Below are 17530 nucleotides of genomic sequence, written 5' to 3'. Positions count from 1 at the left end.
CCATGTAAGAAATAATTAAGGTTCCCCTCCCCAATTTCTGGGTTGAAGTCCCATTTCCTTTCTTAACCTCCAAAGCTTGGGGTGGAGGAGGATGGGGGCTCTAGAAACGGACCCCTCCCCCAGCAAAGGAAGAACACCCCCCCCCCGAAACTGCAGAGTTCAGTGAGTTCAGCAAATGGCAGAACTGTTGCTTCTCCAGCCCCGACTTTGCCCCAAAGAAATCCTGTTCCTTTCCCTCAGCCCCCAACTGTGCTTCCCTGGGGTCAGGCGGGGGGGGGGCTTCGGGTGACCCAGCAAGACTGCTCTCCTCCCCTCAGTCTCCCTCCCAGGACCACAAAAGCACAACATTCTGCTTGTTCTGGGGAAACTTTTATTGCGTCTTCCGTGGGCTAGGAGGGGCTCCAGGCATGGCGAGGGGGGGCAGGCGGCTGCCATGCCTACTGGGAGGTCTAGTGGTAGCGGTAGGCCAAGGCGTGGGCCACCACATTGGTCAGCTTCTGAAAGGCGGCGTGGGTGCTGGGGGTAAACTCTTTCCCATGGTCGCCGGCCAGGACAATGATGAGGACGTTGCCCAGAAGCTGGAAGAGAGGAGGGGGGGGGACTGACACCTGCTGCAAGAGGAGCCTTGGCTGGCATCTCTGCCCTTTGCCCCCCCCGCCCCACCCCTGCCCCCGCCCTGACACGGAACCCAGAAGGAGCAGTGGACATGTTCAGACGCTCCACCTTTCCCTCCTGGACTGCGCCAATCAATTGTCCCTCTGATCCAGGTCAGCCCTGTGACCGGACAGCGGTCCCTCTCCTGGGAGACTTTTGGCTCCTTCCTGGCCCTGAACGGGGCCACTGCCGCCATTTCAGGGCAGGACCCAGCCGGAAAAGGCTGCCCTGGTGCCAAGGAGAGGAGGTGCCCAGCCCGGGAGGGAGGCGGGGGGGGGGTTCCACCTCACCCTGAAGTTCTCGGGGTCCACGTCCAGGGGGTTGGCGGAGATGGCGCTGGGGCCGGAGAGGTTCCCGAAGTGGGCGAAGTAGCGCTGGGTCCAGGGGTACACCACCAGCAGTCTGCCAGGGGAGGGAGGGAGAGAGAAAGGGGGGAGGAGGAGGAGGAGACGGTGGGGGGGGTCCCTGCGGGGCCTGCCCTGCCCTCCCCCGGCCCGGCCGCAGCTCTTACCTCCCGAGGGTGGCAGCGTCCACTTCGAGCACGTCCACCTCGCTCCAGAGGGCGGTGATCAGCTGCTTCTGTACGGGCGTCCAGTGCACCATGCTGGCTGCTGGAGGACGGAGCGCTGGAGAGACGGTCGGCGACGAGGAGGAGGAGGGAGCGAGCTGAGCCCGGACCTCGGGGCCAACTTTTATACCCTGCGCCCCGCAGCCCCGCCTACCCGGAGCGGGCCTCGCCCGGACCCGCCGCCTCCCATCCCCTCCCTCCCTCCCTCCCTCTCTGTCGGGGGGGGGCGCGCAGAAGGCCGCTCTCCCCCGTCCTGCTCCAGCTTCCTCGGCGCAGGAGCGCCCCGGCCGGCCCCAGGCCCCGGCGAGGCTCCTCGGCGCACTTCAGCGCTGGGCTCGTGTCCGGGACGCGACTGGATGTGCTGCGCCTTTCCCGGACCGGCAACGCCAGGTCCGCGTCTGAGCCCAGTTGCAGCCGACCCGACCCGTTAACCTGGCCGAGGAGCGAGTCTGCCCTTCCGCTCCTCGGAGACCGTCCGGGGAGGCTGCTGGCCTTGAGGGGGAGGCGGGGGGGGGACTCCTCCTGGCAACGGAGCCCTCCCCGGCCGGGGCCGCAGCCCGGGACAAGCTCGCCTCGCCGCAGAGAGGGGGGGCAGGAGGGGGACCCGGGGCTCGGCGGGGGGCGACGCCTTTCCCTCAGCCAGGGGAGGGGGCTGCAAAGGGCGACTGTCGGCGAGGGGACTCCGCAGCTGTCGGAGTTGCCAAGTTTGAGAAAAACGGATGTAGACCTTGGAGAGGGGAGCGTGTCAATCGCCAGCTTCCTTTCTGCCCCATCATAATCCCCCCTCCCATGGGGGATTAATAATGATGAGAGAGAATTAATAATAATAATAAACTTGGAAGGGACCTTGGAGGGCATCTAGTCCAACCCCCTGCTCAGGCAGGGAACCCTGTACCATTTCAGACAAATGGCTGTCCAGTCTCTTCTTAAAAACTTCCAGTGTTGGAGCATTTACTGCTTCTGGAGGCAGATTGTTCCACTGGTTAATTGTTCTGACTGTCAGGAAGTTTCTCCTTAGTTCCAGGTTGCTTCTCTCCTTGGTTAGTTTCCACCCGTGGCTTCTTGTCCTGCCTTCAGGGGCTTTGGAGAATAGCTTAATTCCCTCTTCTTTGTGGGCATCCGCTGAGATACTGGAAGACTGCTATCCTGTCCCCCCCCTCATCCTTCTCTTCATTAAACTAGCCATAGCCAATTCCAGCAACCGTTCCTTACATGCTTTAGCCTCCAGTCCCCTAATCATCTTTGTTGCTCTTCTCTGTACTCTTTCTAGAACAGTGGTTCTCAACCTTTCTAATGCCGTGACCCCATAATACAGTTCCCCATGTTGTGGTGACCCCCAAGTAGGTGTGGCCACCAATAAGAGGGAGTAGGACAGCTAGGGAAAAGGGAACAAAATGGTGGACAGCATGGTTTGGCGACCCCCATGAAATGGTCGTTCGACCCCAAATGGGGTCCTGAACCACAGGTTGAGAACCACTGTTCTAGAGTCTCAACATCTTTTTTACATCGTGGTGACCAAAACTGGATGCAGTATTCCAAGTGTGGCCTTACCAAGACATTGTAAAGTGGTATTAATGCTTCACATAATCTTGATTCTCTCCCTCTGTTAATGCAGCCTAGCACTGAGTTGGCTTTTTTGGCAGCTGCAGCACACGGCTGGCTCATATTTAAGGGATTATCCACTAGGATTCAATAGTTACTACTATTGATCAAGGTACCTGTTATGTCCCGAGCCTTGCAAACGGGCTTGAGGCGTTTGCAGGCAGTCCCGGGCAGGTGCAAAGCTGCCCGGGACCAGACAGGCTGTCGCCAGCGCCCGTGCACATGCGCGGGTGCTGGCGCGGGAAAAGTAACACATTGACCTGGGAAATGCCTATATAAGAGGCTGGGAGCTTTTGGGCGCTGCTGAAGCCTTCTATCTGTAAGCTGAACACAGAATAAAGAAAACCTGAGAACTACAACTGCTTCTGGTATCTTGCCTTCCGCGAAGGACTCAACACTGGCGACGAGGATGGGATGCCTTACATTGCCTGGAAAGGAAAAGGTGTAAGCTTACCCAAGTGAGTCCTGAGCGGCGGAATGGCGTTGACTCGGCAGCTACCCGCCAATCCAGTGCGCATTCGGGGGTAGGCTGGCTGATAAACCCGTCTCCTGAAAATGGCAAAGGTTGGAAGGCTTTCGGAGTTCGACGTCTCACATCCAGAGCGGAGGGAGTCCTACGTAGCCAGGGTGGAGAACTACTTCAAGGTGAACCAAGTGAGGGAAGATAGCTTGAAGGCTGCCACCCTGCTTTGTGTCTGTGGCCAAGACGCCTTCGAAATCGCAGAGAACCTTGCAGCACCAGATTCATTAGAGTCTGTCAGCTATGCAGATCTAAAGAAGCTATTGAAGGAGCACTTCCAGCCCAAGATGTCCGTCATCGCATGGCGCCACACCTTCGAGCAGAGGGATCAACAATCCGGAGAGTCGTCCAAAGAGTACATCGCCGCATTGAGGAAGGCCGCCAAGCACTGCGAGTTCAAGGACCTCGAAGAACGACTAAGGGACCGATTCGTGTGCGGGTTAAGGCATCGAGATCTACAACAGAGGCTTTTCGCCAAAGAAGTCCTTCCAAGATGCCTTAAGAGAGGTCACCGCAGAAGAAGCAGCAGGCGGCACCGTCAAGAAAATGCGGCCGATCAGGAACAGTCCAGATGTCGCATCCGTGCACCAAGAAGACGTCCAAGGGAACTCCGAGGAGGATCCGGACGAGGACGTCGACCGTCTCCACCCCACGAAGGAAGGGAATCAGAAGGGAAGCTCTTCAGCTCCGCTCAAGTGCATCGGCTGTGGAGGTCGCCACAGGAGAACCGACTGCAAGTTCCGCTCCGCTACCTGCCGGGCATGCGGAAAACAAGGACACATTGCAGCTATGTGTCTGGGCCGACGAAAGGTACAACCTCAGGAAGAACTGCGCCTGAAAGGTACCAGGGTCCCCAGCCAGAATAGGGTAGGTTTTTGCGCTTCGCGAAGGAGCATCTTCAGGACAGGCACACACAAGCCCATTAAGAAAAAGCTGTCACTCACGGTGAAGCTACAAGGGGTTCCATTAACTATGGAACTAGACACGGGGTCTGCTCTTTCAATCATCTCCTTGCATAAATTTAGGAAGATTTGTTCCGGCAGTGAAACTCAGGCCAAGTTAAGGCCTTCTGACATTGTGTTAACAGATTTTCAAAATTCAAGAGTGTGTGTTAAGGGGGAGGCCACCCTTAACGTGCAGTACAAGAATTTTGAAGGTCCACTAGACCTATTAGTAGTAGGGGGTGAATGAACGAGTCTCATAGGACTCGATTGGTTTGAGGGCTTGGGGATACACGTCACAGGGCTCAACAGCTTACAAACACTCGACCTACAGGAAGTCTGCAAAGAATTTGCAGATGTTTTCAGCCCCCAGCTGGGCACATTCAAAGGACCCCCTGTGTCCTTAAAACTAGACCCCACTGTCACTCCCATTAGAATTAAAGCAAGAAGGGTCCCTTTTGCTTTGAAGAGTAAAATTGACACTGAGTTGGACAAACTGATCCAACAGGGAATTCTAGAACCTGTTGATTCCAGTCCTTGGGAGACCCCCATTGTCACGCCTCTAAAGGCAAATGGGGACATTTGCATTTGTGCTGATTACAAATGCACTCTTAATAAGGCATTGCAGCAACATGCCTATCCTGTTCCTGTGGTCAGTCATATCCTGGCCTCCCTCAAGGGGGGGCGTGTTTTTGCAAAGCTTGACCTAGTTCAAGCATATCAACAGCTGCCTGTTGATGATGATGCTGCCATAGCTCAGACTATTGTGACCCACAGAGGGGCATTTAAGGTAAAAAGGCTACAGTTTGGAGTGAATGTCGCTCCTGGGATTTTCCAAAGTGTAATGGAAAACACACTACGGGGCATACCGGGGGTTTGCCCCTACTTTGATGATGTCTTAATTGCAGGAGACTCCACATACATTCTAGCTGAAAGGCTAAGGGCTGTTCTGTTAAGATTCAGGAAAACAGGCCTCAAGCTCAAAAAAGACAAATGCAAAATTGGGGTGCCTTCTACTGAATTTCTGGGGTTCAAAATTGATGCTGCTGGGATTCACCCTGCTGAATCCAAACTAATTGCTATTTTAGAAGTCTAAGGCCGAACTTCAGGCCTTTCTGGGCCTCCTGAATTTCTACAATTCCTTTCTTCCACATAAAGCATCACAAAGGACGCCTTGAAAAGACTCACCTATGGGGACTGGCACCACAGGTTGGCTGACTTTCTCCTTTCTTATCGCACCACACCGTCCACTTCTACAGGGAGAAGCCCAGCTGAACTTCGCTAATACAATCCTGGGTTGCATAAACAGAGGCATAGAATTATAATCACACGTTAGTATCACTTTATAAAACCTAGGTAAAACCAGACTGGAATACTGCATTCAATTTTGGTCACCACATTACAAAAAAGATGTTGAGACTTGGAAAAAAATGCAGAGAAGAGCAACTAGGATGATTAAAGGCCTGGAGAGTAAAACATACGAAGAACGGCTGCAGGATTTGGCTCTGGCTATTCCAGAGAAAGACAGAGACAGAGAAAGACAGCATACTAAAAAGCAGAGACATCACCCTGCCAACCAAAGTGCGTATAGTCCAGGCCATGGTTTTCCCAGTTCCAATGTATGGCTGTGAAAGTTGGACCATAAGAAAGGCTGAGCGCCAAAGAATGGAGGCCTTTGAACTCTGGTGCTGGAGAAGACTCCTGCGAGTCTTCTCCAGCACCACAGGAGTCTTCTCCAGCACCAGTCTTCTTCAACTCCCAGAATTCCTCAGCCAGCCATACTGAGGGAAAGGGAGGTTTCCCAGCTGAGCCATGCTGGCTCAGGAATTCTGGAAGTTGAAGTCCATGAGTCATGAGGGGGCCATAGTCCCCTCATGCTGGCTTAGGAATTCTGGGAGTTGTAGTCCAGGAGTCAAAAAAGAGCCAAGGCTGCCTCCCCCTGGCTTAGACCCTTTCTGGAGGGTCCCAACTAACACATGGTTCTGAGATGATGGCCACTCCAACTCCCTGGGCAGTGGTGGGATTCAAATCTGAGAACAACAGGGTCTCTGTGTGGATGCTGCTTCTGGAAGTCCATTCTGGGCCTGGGCAACCTAAAAATAGCTACCAGTTCTGCCAAAGTGGGGCAAACTGGTTGAATCCCACCACTGTCACTGGGTCACCCTGACTTGCTCCCCTCTCTCCTCTTCTTCCAAGAGTTCAACAGGATGCCCAGACTGCCCGCAACAACACCCCTGTGGAGTAGGCTGGGTTCAGTTGAAGGTGGACCCAAGGGCATGGTCCTCAATGGAACCGCATCTACATGGAGGGAAGTGTGTAGTGGGGTGCCCCAGGGCTCTGTTCTCGGCCCAGTGCTATTCAACATCTTCGTCAACGATTTGGACGAGGGGATAGATGGGGAAACCATCAAATTTGCTGATGACACCAAGCTGGCAGGACTAGCCAACACTCCAGAAGACAGGCTTAGGATACAGGAGGATCTGGACAGACTTGAACACTGGGCGCTATCTAATAAAATGAAATTCAATGGTGAAAAAAGCAAGGTTCTACATTTAAGCAAGAAAAACCAAATGCACAGGTATAGTATAGGGGGTACTGTTGAGTCCTTCGTGGAAGGCAAGACACGAGAAGCAGTTGTAGTTCTCAGGTTTTCTGTATTCTGTGTTCAGCTTACAGATAGAAGGCTTCAGCAGCGCCCAAAAGCTCCCAGCCTCTTATATAGGCATTTCCCAGGTCAATGTGTTACTTTTCCCGCGCCAGCACCCGCGCATGCGCACAGGCGCTGGCGACAGCCTGTCTGGTCCCGGGCAGCTTTGCACCTGCCCGGGACTGCCTGCAAACGCCCCGAGCCCGTTTGCAAGGCTCGGGACATAACCCCCCTTTCCCCCGGGCTAAGACTACTACCAACATACAATTATTTTTATGCAGTGTTCTACTCCCCAGTGCTCCTACTGTTTTGGCTTTTGTTTAGCCAGCAATGTTATGTAATCCTCTAAGTACTTAGGAGATTTCCTTGCTCTCTGTGACCTTCTCAGTTCTGGGTTTCTGACAGGTGTTCCCTGACTGAGGGGTGACGTGAGCCTGTTCCCTTTATCATGCCTTGGTGCCTTCCAAGGACTTTGCCCCAATGCCTGGCCTGCTTGGTTGCCCACCGGGTTCGTCAGGCCAGGGCTTCTGTCACTTTGTGACCTGGTTGACCCGCCTAGCTGTAGGCCCTCGGGCCCCTTGAAGTGATAGCCACTGCTGGGCGTCTCTGTAGACCTCCTAGGTCCATCCAACCCCTGTCAGGAGGCTGTCCATCCCTAAGCCCCGTTCTGTGTCCGGGCTTGTGTGGGTTTCTGTGCCTTCCCAAAACTCACTTACTCCCTGATTTGGGCTAGAGGTGTTGTAGTCGGGACTTGGTTCCTCGACCACCTCCCTGTAGTTTGACCCCCTGTAGGATTGGGGTAAGGTCAGGCCAACTCTGGGGGTTATGTGCCAGCTCTCTTGCGGGGAATGATTTGTTGGGATGCTCCCGGGTATCCTCCGTGACTGGAGTGCGGTGTGGTGTGTGTGGAAAGTAATTATGCCCCCGGGGTGACTCCCTGGCTGGAGTAGGCGTGAGTGCCTGTTGTTGGGTAAGCTCCATGAATTCCTTTTCGGAGCACTTGCGGAAGCTTGAAATGGGCCGTCATTGGCTCCATCAGTGGAGATGGGCAGCACTCGTGCCCTTCCCTTTGCTCCAAAGGGTCCCCCTCCCCCCCTGGAAAAGACCCAGGAGTCTCAGATGGAAGATCCCGCCGAGGGCGGAGTTGGTCAAGGCGACCGTTTGCTACCAAGGCTCGGTATGACCACGTAATAACAGGTGAAGGCCTGTTGCAACCTCAATAGTAGTAACTATTGAATCCAGCTGGGCTAATCCCTTAAGAAGTGGCCAGGTGTGCTGCGATGCCAAAAGAGCCAACTCGTGTGGTGCCAGTCCCCATAGGAGAGTCTCAAGGCGTTTTGTGATGCGTTACCATGCATTAGCAATACCGTTGGTGGACGGGTGGAAGGGTGCAGACGTGGCATGACAAATCATGTTAGCCTGTAAGAAAGCTTGGAATTCGGAGGAAGTGAATTGAGGGCCGTTGTCAGACACAATGACATCAGGAAGCCCGTGTGCAGCAAAAATCCCCCTCAGTACCTGAATAGTCTGTGCAGTGGTAGTGGATGAGACAGGTACAACCTCAAGCCATTTTGAATGGCTGTCAACAAGGACCAAGAAGAACTGGCCCTGAAAGGGCCCAGCGTAGTCAATGTGCACCCTAGCCCAAGGGGACTGCGTTTCCTCCCATCTATGCACAGGAGCTTGGGGCATCTCTGGGCGAGATCGCTGGCACAGGTGGCATGCATGCACCTTAGCCTCAATGTCCTTATCTAAACCAGGCCACCACAAGTGGCCGCGCGCAAGAGCCTTCATACGAACAATGCCAGGATGACCTTCGTGGAGGGACTCTAAGACCCTAGTCCTCATTGAGGTGGGAATGACAACTCTGTTTCCCCAAAGCAGACAACCCTGAGAAGTGGACAACTCGTTCCTTTTGGACCAGAAACTCTGAAACTCAGGATAGGGCAGTGCTCAGGCCATCCAGACAAAACCCAGGAAAGGACACGTGAAAGTGTGTGATCTGTGCCTGCTTCAGCGGCAACATCCCTGGCATTAAGAGGGAGCTCGGGCAAGGCCTGGATGGATAGAATGTTGACAGCTGGCACAGGGTCAGCTTCTACTACTGGCAGGGGCAATCTACTGAGGCCATCAGCATGGCCCATTTCTTTCCCAGGATTGTCTACATCCGTGTTTCTCAAACTTGGCAACTCCGACAGCTGCGGAGTCCCCTCGCCGACCGTCGCCCTTTGCAGCCCCCTCCCCTGGCTGAGGGAAAGGCGTCGCCCCCCGCCGAGCCCCGGGTCCCCTCCTGCCCCCCCCTGCGGCGAGGCGAGCTTGTCCCGGGCTGCGGCCCCGGCCGGGGAGGGCTCCGTTGCCAGGAGGAGTCCCCCCCACGCCTCCCCCTCAAGGCCAGCAGCGTCCCCGGACGGTCTCCGAGGAGCGGAAGGGCAGACTCGCTCCTCGGCCAGGTTAATGGGTCGGGTCGGCTGCAACTGGGCTCAGACGCGGACCTGGCGTTGCCGGTCCAGGAAAGGCGCAGCACATCCAGTCGCGTCCCGGACACGAGCCCAGCGCTGAAGTGCGCCGAGGAGCCTCGCCGGGGCCTGGGGCCGGCCGGGCGCTTCTGCGCCGAGGAAGCTGGAGCAGGACGGGGGAGAGCGGCCTTCTGCGCCCCCCCTGATAGAGAGGGAGGGAGGGAGGGAGGGGATGGGAGGCGGCGGGTCCGGGCGAGGCCCGCTCCGGGTAGGCGGGGCTGCGGGGCGCAGGGTATAAAAGTCGGCCCCGAGGTCCGGGCTCAGCTCCCTCCCTCCTCCTCCTCCTTGCCGACCGTCTCTCCAGCGCTCCGTCCTCCAGCAGCCAGCATGGTGCACTGGACGCCCGTACAGAAGCAGCTGATCACCGCCCTCTGGAGCGAGGTGGACGTGCTCGCAGTGGACGCTGCCAGCCTCGGGAGGTAAGAGCTGCGGCCGGGCCGGGGGAGGGCAGGGCAGGCCCCGCAGGGACCCCCCCCACCGTCTCCTCTTCCTCCTCCCCCCTTTCTCTCTCCCTCCCTCCCCTGGCAGACTGCTGGTGGTGTACCCCTGGACCCAGCGCTACTTCGCCGACTTCGGGAACCTCTCCGGCCCCAGCGCCATCTCCGCCAACCCCCTGGACGTGGACCCCGAGAACTTCAGGGTGAGGTGGAACCCCCCCCGCCTCCCTCCCGGGCTGGGCCCCTCCTCTCCTTGGCACCAGGGCAGCCTTTTCCGGCTGGGTCCTGCCCTGAAATGGCGGCAGTGGCCCCGTTCAGGGCCAGGAAGGAGCCAAAAGTCTCCCAGGAGAGGGACCGCTGTCCGGTCACAGGGCTGACCTGGATCAGAGGGACAATTGATTGGCGCAGTCCAGGAGGGAAAGGTGGAGCGTCTGAACATGTCCACTGCTCCTTCTGGGTTCCGTGTCAGGGCGGGGGCAGGGGTGGGGCGGGGGGGTCAAAGGGCAGAGATGCCAGCCAAGGCTCCTCTTGCAGCAGGTGTCAGTTCCCCCCCTCCTCTCTTCCACCTTCTGGGCAACGTCCTCATCATTGTCCTGGCCGGCGACCATGGGGAATAGTTTACCCCCAGCACCCACGCCGCCTTTCAGAAGCTGACCAATGTGGTGACCCATGCCTTGGCCTACCGCTACCACTAGGCCTCCCAGTAGGCATGGCAGCCGCCTGCCCCCCCTCGCCATGCCTGGAGCCCCACCTAGCCCACGGAAGACGCAATAAAATTTTCCCCAGAACAAGCAGAATGTTGTGCTTTTGTGGTCCTGGGAGGGAGACTGGGGGGAGGAGAGCAGTCTTGCTGGGTCACCCGAAGCCCCCCCCCCCGCCTGACCCCAGGGAAGCACAGTTGGGGGCTGAGGGAAAGGAACAGGATTTCTTTGGGGCAAAGTCCGGGCTGGAGAAGCAACAGTTCTGCCATTTGCTGAACTCACTAAACTCTGCAGTTTCTGGGGGGGGGGGTGTTCTTCGTTTGCTGGGGGAGGGGTCCGTTTCTAGAGCCCTCATCCTCCTCCACCTCAAGCTTTGGAGGTTAAGAAAGGAAATGGGACTTCAATCCAGAAAGTGGGGAGGGGAACTTAATTATTTCTTACATGGGGGGGGAGAGCACAATAAATTGACACAACTTGCTAAGATCTCACTGCCCCCCCTCCAATATTCACCAAATTTAGCTCATGCAGGCCTGGGGGGAGGGGGGCTTTGGGGAAAGAGCAGAAGATGCCGGCAACAGAGCTAATGGGGAGGCTGGGAGAGGCGGGGGAGGGGAAGATCAGCTGGCCTAACCTGCCCCGTGTCCAGTGGGGAACTGAGCAGGGTGCCACACAGACAGAGGCCCTGCTCAAAGCCCACCCTTCTCAAGCCCTCTTGTGGGGCTCAGAGGCAGGAGGGCAGGGAAGCAGGTTGGGGAGCCCCTCCCCCAAGGAAACGACCCCCTTCGGTTTCCCCACGGCTGAACCCAGGCGCAACAGCCTTGCCTTCCAGAAGCATTGATGTATTTATTAGATGCGACTCAATCCCGGGAGCCCCCACACAACAATGCAGCAATAGCAACAATAACGGCCCTTAACAACAATCCCATAAACAGCACACAGAAAACTCCACCTTTGGGGCCTCCCAGCCTGCCCCAAGGCATGTGGGAAGAGCCCTGTCTTCATGGGGGTGGAGGGGGGGGGCTGTTGCATCCTAAGGGCAGGAGGAGAGTTGCAAGGAAGCCGCCATGCTGCCTGGCTCCACCAGGGGGCAGCCTTTGAGGGAAGGGGAGGGAACTTGACCCAGGTCGGCAGGGGGGGCATCCAAAGAGAGGGAAGGGAGGCAGGGGGGTGGGAGTGGGCAGAGACCCCCCTGCTTCAGTGGCCGCCCTTCCTAGGACCCTCCCCACCTGCCTTTTGCCCAAGGGGGCAGAGAGGACGCTAGAGGGACCCTCCTTCCTCCTCGCCCCAGGCTAAAACCTGCAAAGAATGATTGCAGGACCCGGGAATGTCACTTTTAAGGAAGAGAAGGACAGGATAGCAGTCTTCCAATATCTGAGGGGCTGCCCCAAAGAAGAGGGAGTCAAGCTCTTCTCCAGAGACCCTGAAGAAGCTGGGACAAGAAGCAACGGAGGGAAACTCACCAAGGAGAGAACCAAACTTAGAAATATCAAATAAGAAGAAACTTCCTGACAGGGAGAACAATCAGTGGAAAGACGGTTCCTGCAAGAGTTGTCGCTGGAGGTTTCCAAGGAAAGACTGGACAGCCACCTGTCTGGGATGGTCTAGGCCAGGGGTAGGCAACCTTGGCTCTTTTATGACTCGTGGACTTCAACTCCCAGAATTCCTGAGCCAGCTATGCTGGGAGTTGAAGTCCACGAGTCATAAAAGAGCCAAGGTTGCCTACCCCTGGTCTAGGCTCTCCTGTTAGAGCAGGGGGCTGGACTAGAAGACCTCCAAGGTCCCTCCCAGCACTTACTCTTCCTGGGCCAGAGACTCATCCCTCCCTCCTTCCCTCCACCATACTCAGACCCAGGGGGGCTGGGCACCAGCAGGGCTCCTCTGCCAGCCCCCCCCCTTGTTCCCCGGAGGGCCCACCTGCTGGGATCCTTTCCCCCTGGGGGCTGCTCAAGGTCTGTGGTGGGAACGGGTTGCCTGGCTGCTCCTGTCCCCATGCTGGGAAGCCCTGGGACTGTGTGCCCGCACCCATCCTGCAGGGAAGCCTTGCTGCCCAGGCCGAGGGCCCCGTAATGGCAAGATTGGGGGGGGGTTCTTGAGGGTGCCCCCTGGAGAATCAGCCTTCCCGGCCAGCTTCCTTTTGCCTTGAGCCTCAACCCCTATTGGGAGCACCTGGCTGGCTTTCGGTTGGACTCCAGGCCGGTCGGGTCTTCGCTTGTCTTTGGTTCTGGATAATTCCTGGCAGAGTGTGGCTGTGGGTCTGTGGGCTGTTGCTATTCCTAAGGGTTGAAGAACTCTGGCTGTCGTTTCCGTCACCCCCGTTTGTATCTGGTACGATTAGTGTTTACTCAGTGGTCGGCCAGGGGAGGGGGCTGCAAAGGGCGACGGTCGGCGAGGGGACTCCGCAGCTGTCGGAGTTGCCAAGTTTGAGAAACACGGATGTAGACCTTGGAGAGGGGAGCGTGTCAATCGCCAGCTTCCTTTCTGCCCCATCATAATCCCCCCTCCCAGGGGGGATTAATAATGATAAGAGAGAATTAATAATAATAAACTTGGAAGGGACCTTGGAGGGCATCTAGTCCAACCTCCTGCTCAGGCAGGGAACCCTGTACCATTTCAGACACATGGCTGTCCAGTCTCTTCTTAAAAACTTCCAGTGTTGGAGCATTTACTGCTTCTGGAGGCAGATTGTTCCACTGGTTAATTGTTCTGACTGTCAGGAAGTTTCTCCTTAGTTCCAGGTTGCTTCTCTCCTTGATTAGTTTCCACCCGTGGCTTCTTGTCCTGCCTTCAGGGGCTTTGGAGAATAGTGTAATTCCCTCTTCTTTGTGGGCAGCTCCTGAGATACTGGAAGACTGCTATCCTGTCCCCCCCTCATCCTTCTCTTCATTAAACTAGCCATAGCCAATTCCAGCAACCGTTCCTTACATGCTCTAGCCTCCAGTCCCCTAATCATCTTTGTTGCTCTTCTCTGTACTCTTTCTAGAGTCTCAACATCTTTTTTACATCGTGGTGACCAAAACTGGATGCAGGATTCCAAGTGTGGCCTTACCAAGACATTGTACAGTGGTATTAACGCTTCACATAATCTTGATTCTCTCCCTCTGTTAATGCAGCCTAGCACTGAGTTGGCTTTTTTGGCAGCTGCAGCACACTGCTGGTGTCAGAATCCAATCATATTTCATCTTTAATTATCAAATATAGAAACTCCCAATTCTGCCTTCTTTGGATTCTGCCATAAGAGGGAGAGAAGGGGGAGAACAAAGGGGCTTTATGGCCCTCACTTCCTTCAGTACACTTCAAAGAGCTGAATGCTGAATGTGTGTTTATTGTAACATCAAAGCGTTAGCATTAGAGGACCTTATCATAACAAAGCAGGGTACTTGCCTTTCATGTAGTTACCTGAAGTCTCCATTCAGACGGAAGAAAGAAGAAAGGGGGTGGAATTGTGATACTTGAAACTATCACTGGAAGGGGGGTTGATTGGGTGGGACTACTGGGGAACCCCTAAAACCTTGAATGGGAGAGCTTGAACCCCAAGTCCTGTCTAGCATGCCTGCAACCATTTTCTCTTAATAAAGGATTCCTGTTGGAAGAATTATTCCAAGAGTTCTGTCTTCTTAAGATGCAAAGTGGGGTGGGTCCTTACATTAGACAGGACTTGCAAAATTAATCCACCTGGAAGGGAGACCCTTGCCGAGGGATTTTGCAAAAATTTACCATGTCAGACAACGAAGCAAGAGAGGGGGAAAACTCCCTGGAAAGAGAGCCGCTGACCCAGTTGGAACCTTGCCAGATGTTGGAATCCGAGAGGCCAGATTCCTCAGGAGAAGAAGTGGTGGAGACACAGGACTACAAGCCTCGCTGGTCGATGGGCGTTGGAAAGAAAAGTGAGTGGGGAAAGGAATCAAGAAAGGTGACCCTGAGACGGGGGACCAAGCAACCAGAATGGAAGCATGAGATGGAGAAATCCCTGCACGCAAGTGAAGAGGGAGGAAGCTGGGCACCGTACTCAGACTGGATCCTAGAGAAAGCTATTGACCTGATGAAGAGAACTCTCAGCTCCCTAGGAGAGGAGAATACTGAACCCTACGGCCGCCCCAGTTCCTGGAGCCGCAAAGGGAGAGACACCGAGGGGGACATTGAACCTGCAACCCCAGGGACATCTACTGATCCAGGAGCTCCCACCCCCTACCGGACCACAGATGGCAATCTGGACGGAAGGCACTACCACCCACAACAGAGGCACCGATCCATTCCAAGATGTCCACCGTTGGAAGTGAAATTCAAAGGGGAGCCAACACGCTTGGGTTTTTTCCTAACCCAAGTCCTCAGCTACATGGAGGAATATAGCAGGGATTTCCCAGCGACAAACGCCCCGCATCCGGATCGTGCAATCGGCCCTTGATTGACCAGCTGCGGATTGGGTATGGTGAACTTGCATACTCCAATGCCCCAGAACTCAGTAACTTTCAACCGTTTCATGTCCTCTTTGAGAAGACGCTTTTGAGACCCCCTGGCTGATCGCAAAGCCCGTGAAAGAATACACGATGAGCAGGGCAAACCCCAGTAGGCTGAGTATACACAGGATTCCGGCCATTGCCGAGCACAAACTGAATTGGCCGAAGACATCCTCCTTGCCCATTTCAAGACGGACTAAACTATGATCTATATGATGCTTGCCTGCCCCGAGGGGACCCACATCGACTTGAGGACTGGTACGTCTTGGCAGAGGAAGCAGAGATCGACCTATTGAAGAGGCACCGCCGAGGAAAACAATGGAGCCGCCCCCCGCCTGAGCTGACACACCAACCGGTGAAATCATCGGATACAGCCAAGAAGCAAATGGGATGTTTCAAGTGCGGAAGAGAAGGGCATCGAGCTGTAGAATGCCGCTCAAAGGCCCCCCAGCACAATCCAGACAGATCCCCAATCAACAAACCCGGAAAGTATTCAGCTAAGCCAAAAGAAACGGCCATGAGAATGATGGAAATTGCAGAAACCCCCACCTCGGCTCACCAAGGGGAAAGAACTCCAGCCTACACCACAGGGCCGGTGGATGCCTCAGATGACAGCTCGGAGGGCGAACCCCTGGTAAGTGGATGCATCACACCCATCTTCAAAACAATGACTATATTAATCCCCCCCATGCCCGAAGCTGTGAAGGTGAAAGCCTTAATAGACTCTGGCTGTACCCGCTGCCTCATTAGCCCAACACTAGTGGGGAATCTGGGCATCCCATCCAGGAGACTGGAACAACCAATCTCTTTTGGCCAGCTAGATGGATCCATAGCAGGGGGGGTGACAGCTACCCTAGCCACTTTGCCAATACATCTCTCCCTGGGCAACCATGAAGAGGACTTAACGTTTGTGGTGACCCCAGGTATGGAATGCCCAATGATTCTAGGGATGGAATGGTTGAAAAAATGGAACCCCTGGGTAAATTGGAGGACGACAGAAATCAAATTCCCGAAGGGGGACCCTATGGACTTAAAAACCCAAGGGAGGCTACCAGAATCAAGAATAGAAAAAGCATCCGAGGAGAGGAAAAAAGATTCAGAAATACCAGAGGAAATAGGGACCTATTGCTGAAGTTCTTCAGTGAGGAGAGGGCGATGATCTTCCCCCCCACCGACACCACAGACTGTAACCATTGAATTCAGGCCTGGGGCAAAACTCCTCCCGAAGCCCAGATTATACTTCCAATGAGCCCCAAAGGAGAAGGAGGAAAAATGGAAAGTATTTATAAAAAAAAACCTGGAGGAGTTTCTTGAGGCCCGCCAAGCCTGAAGTGGCTGCCCCGGTCCTTTTTAGAGAGAAGAAGGATGGCTCTTTACGGTTATGCGTGGATTATAGGGCCCTGAATACAATCAGTGAAAGCAACCTATACCCGCTGCCCCTCATGAAAGACATGCTGTCACACCTATCGAAAGGGAAATTTTTTTCTAAACTAGACTTAATGGAAGCTTACTATCGCGTGAGAATCAAGGAAGGGGACGAATGGAAGACTGCATTTAACTGCCCCATGGGGTGCTATCAATTCAAAGTCTTGCCATTTGGATTACAAGGGGGCCCTGCATTCTTTATGCAATTAATCAATGACGTTCTAAGGGAGCACCTGTTTAAGGGGGTCCTTGTTTACTTGGACGACATTCTTATCTTTACTGAAACAAAAGAAGAACACGTCAAACTTGTCAGAGCAGTTTTAAAGAAGCTGCGAGCCGCTCACCTATATGCCAAACTCTCAAAATGCGAATTCCACCAGGAAAGGATAGACTACCTAGGCTATCGCATATCCCCACAGGGCATTGAAATGGACCCGGAGAAGGTCAAAGCAGTACTAAATTGGGCACCACCCCGCACAAGAAAGCAACTACAAAGTTTCCTGGGCTTTGCAAATTTTTACCGCCAATTCATCCCCTCATTTGCACAGATAGCCTTGCCCCTCACTAACTTACTAAAAACGAAGGGAACATCCTCAGTAAAACCTAGCCAGCCACTAACATGGACAATGGAGTGCCAAGCAGCGTTTGAGAGACTAAAGAGACTTTTTTCTGCCGAACCAATACTAAGGCACCCAGACATGGACAAGCCCTTCGTAATACAGGCAGATGCAAGTGATGTGGCAGTGGGGGCTGTGCTATTACAAGAAAATGATGATGCTGTATTGCAACCCTGTGCATATACATCCAAGAAACTCACGGAAACAGAACAGCGCTGGCCCGTATGGGAGAAGGAGGCTTATGGGATACGTTGGGCATTACTCACGTGGCGACAGTTCCTGGAAGGCAACAAAATCCCCTTCCAGGTGTGGACTGATCACAAAAATTTAGAAGCCCTGAAAACTTCCAGGAAACTCAATCCCAAACAAGCCCGCTGGTCCCAGCATTTTCACCAATTCCAATTTAAGCTCAAACATTTACCAGGAAGAAAGAACTTCCTGGCAGATG

General features: G+C 54.6%; 1 protein-coding gene and 1 pseudogene across 1 annotated transcript; one reads left to right on the top strand and one right to left on the bottom strand.

Annotated features, from left to right (window-relative positions):
* Positions 1-356: 356 nt before the first annotated feature.
* LOC120298649 (hemoglobin subunit beta-2-like) lies at positions 357-1347 on the bottom strand. The gene is made up of 3 exons (XM_039322608.1): positions 1166-1347; positions 945-1056; positions 357-578 (listed from the first exon to the last, which is right to left on the bottom strand). The coding sequence occupies exons 1-3, from the start codon at positions 1255-1257 to the stop codon at positions 450-452; spliced, it is 333 nt and encodes a 110-aa protein (XP_039178542.1). The 5' UTR covers positions 1258-1347; the 3' UTR covers positions 357-449.
* Positions 1348-9732: 8385 nt separating this feature from the next.
* On the top strand, positions 9733-10580 carry LOC120298646 (annotated as a pseudogene).
* Positions 10581-17530: the final 6950 nt, after the last annotated feature.

This window comes from Crotalus tigris, unplaced genomic scaffold, assembly GCF_016545835.1.
Source record: "Crotalus tigris isolate CLP2741 ecotype Arizona unplaced genomic scaffold, ASM1654583v1 scf7180000024118.148816, whole genome shotgun sequence".
NCBI classification, from domain to species: Eukaryota; Metazoa; Chordata; class Lepidosauria; order Squamata; family Viperidae; genus Crotalus; species Crotalus tigris.
Note: the sequence above shows the minus strand (reverse complement) of the source record. Positions and strands in the feature narration are given on the sequence as shown.

What these genes read in the sequence shown, in the direction of transcription:
- LOC120298649 (XM_039322608.1), bottom strand. Translation starts at nt 1,257, where the DNA reads ATGGTGCACTGGACGCCCGTACAGAAGCAGCTGATCACCGCCCTCTGG. An exon ending in GACGCTGCCACCCTCGGGAG is followed by an intron (nt 1,057 to 1,165) that starts GTAAGAGCTGCG and finishes CTCCCCTGGCAG; the next exon opens with ACTGCTGGTGGTGTACCCCT. An exon ending in TGGACCCCGAGAACTTCAGG is followed by an intron (nt 579 to 944) that starts GTGAGGTGGAAC and finishes CCTCTCTTCCAG; the next exon opens with CTTCTGGGCAACGTCCTCAT.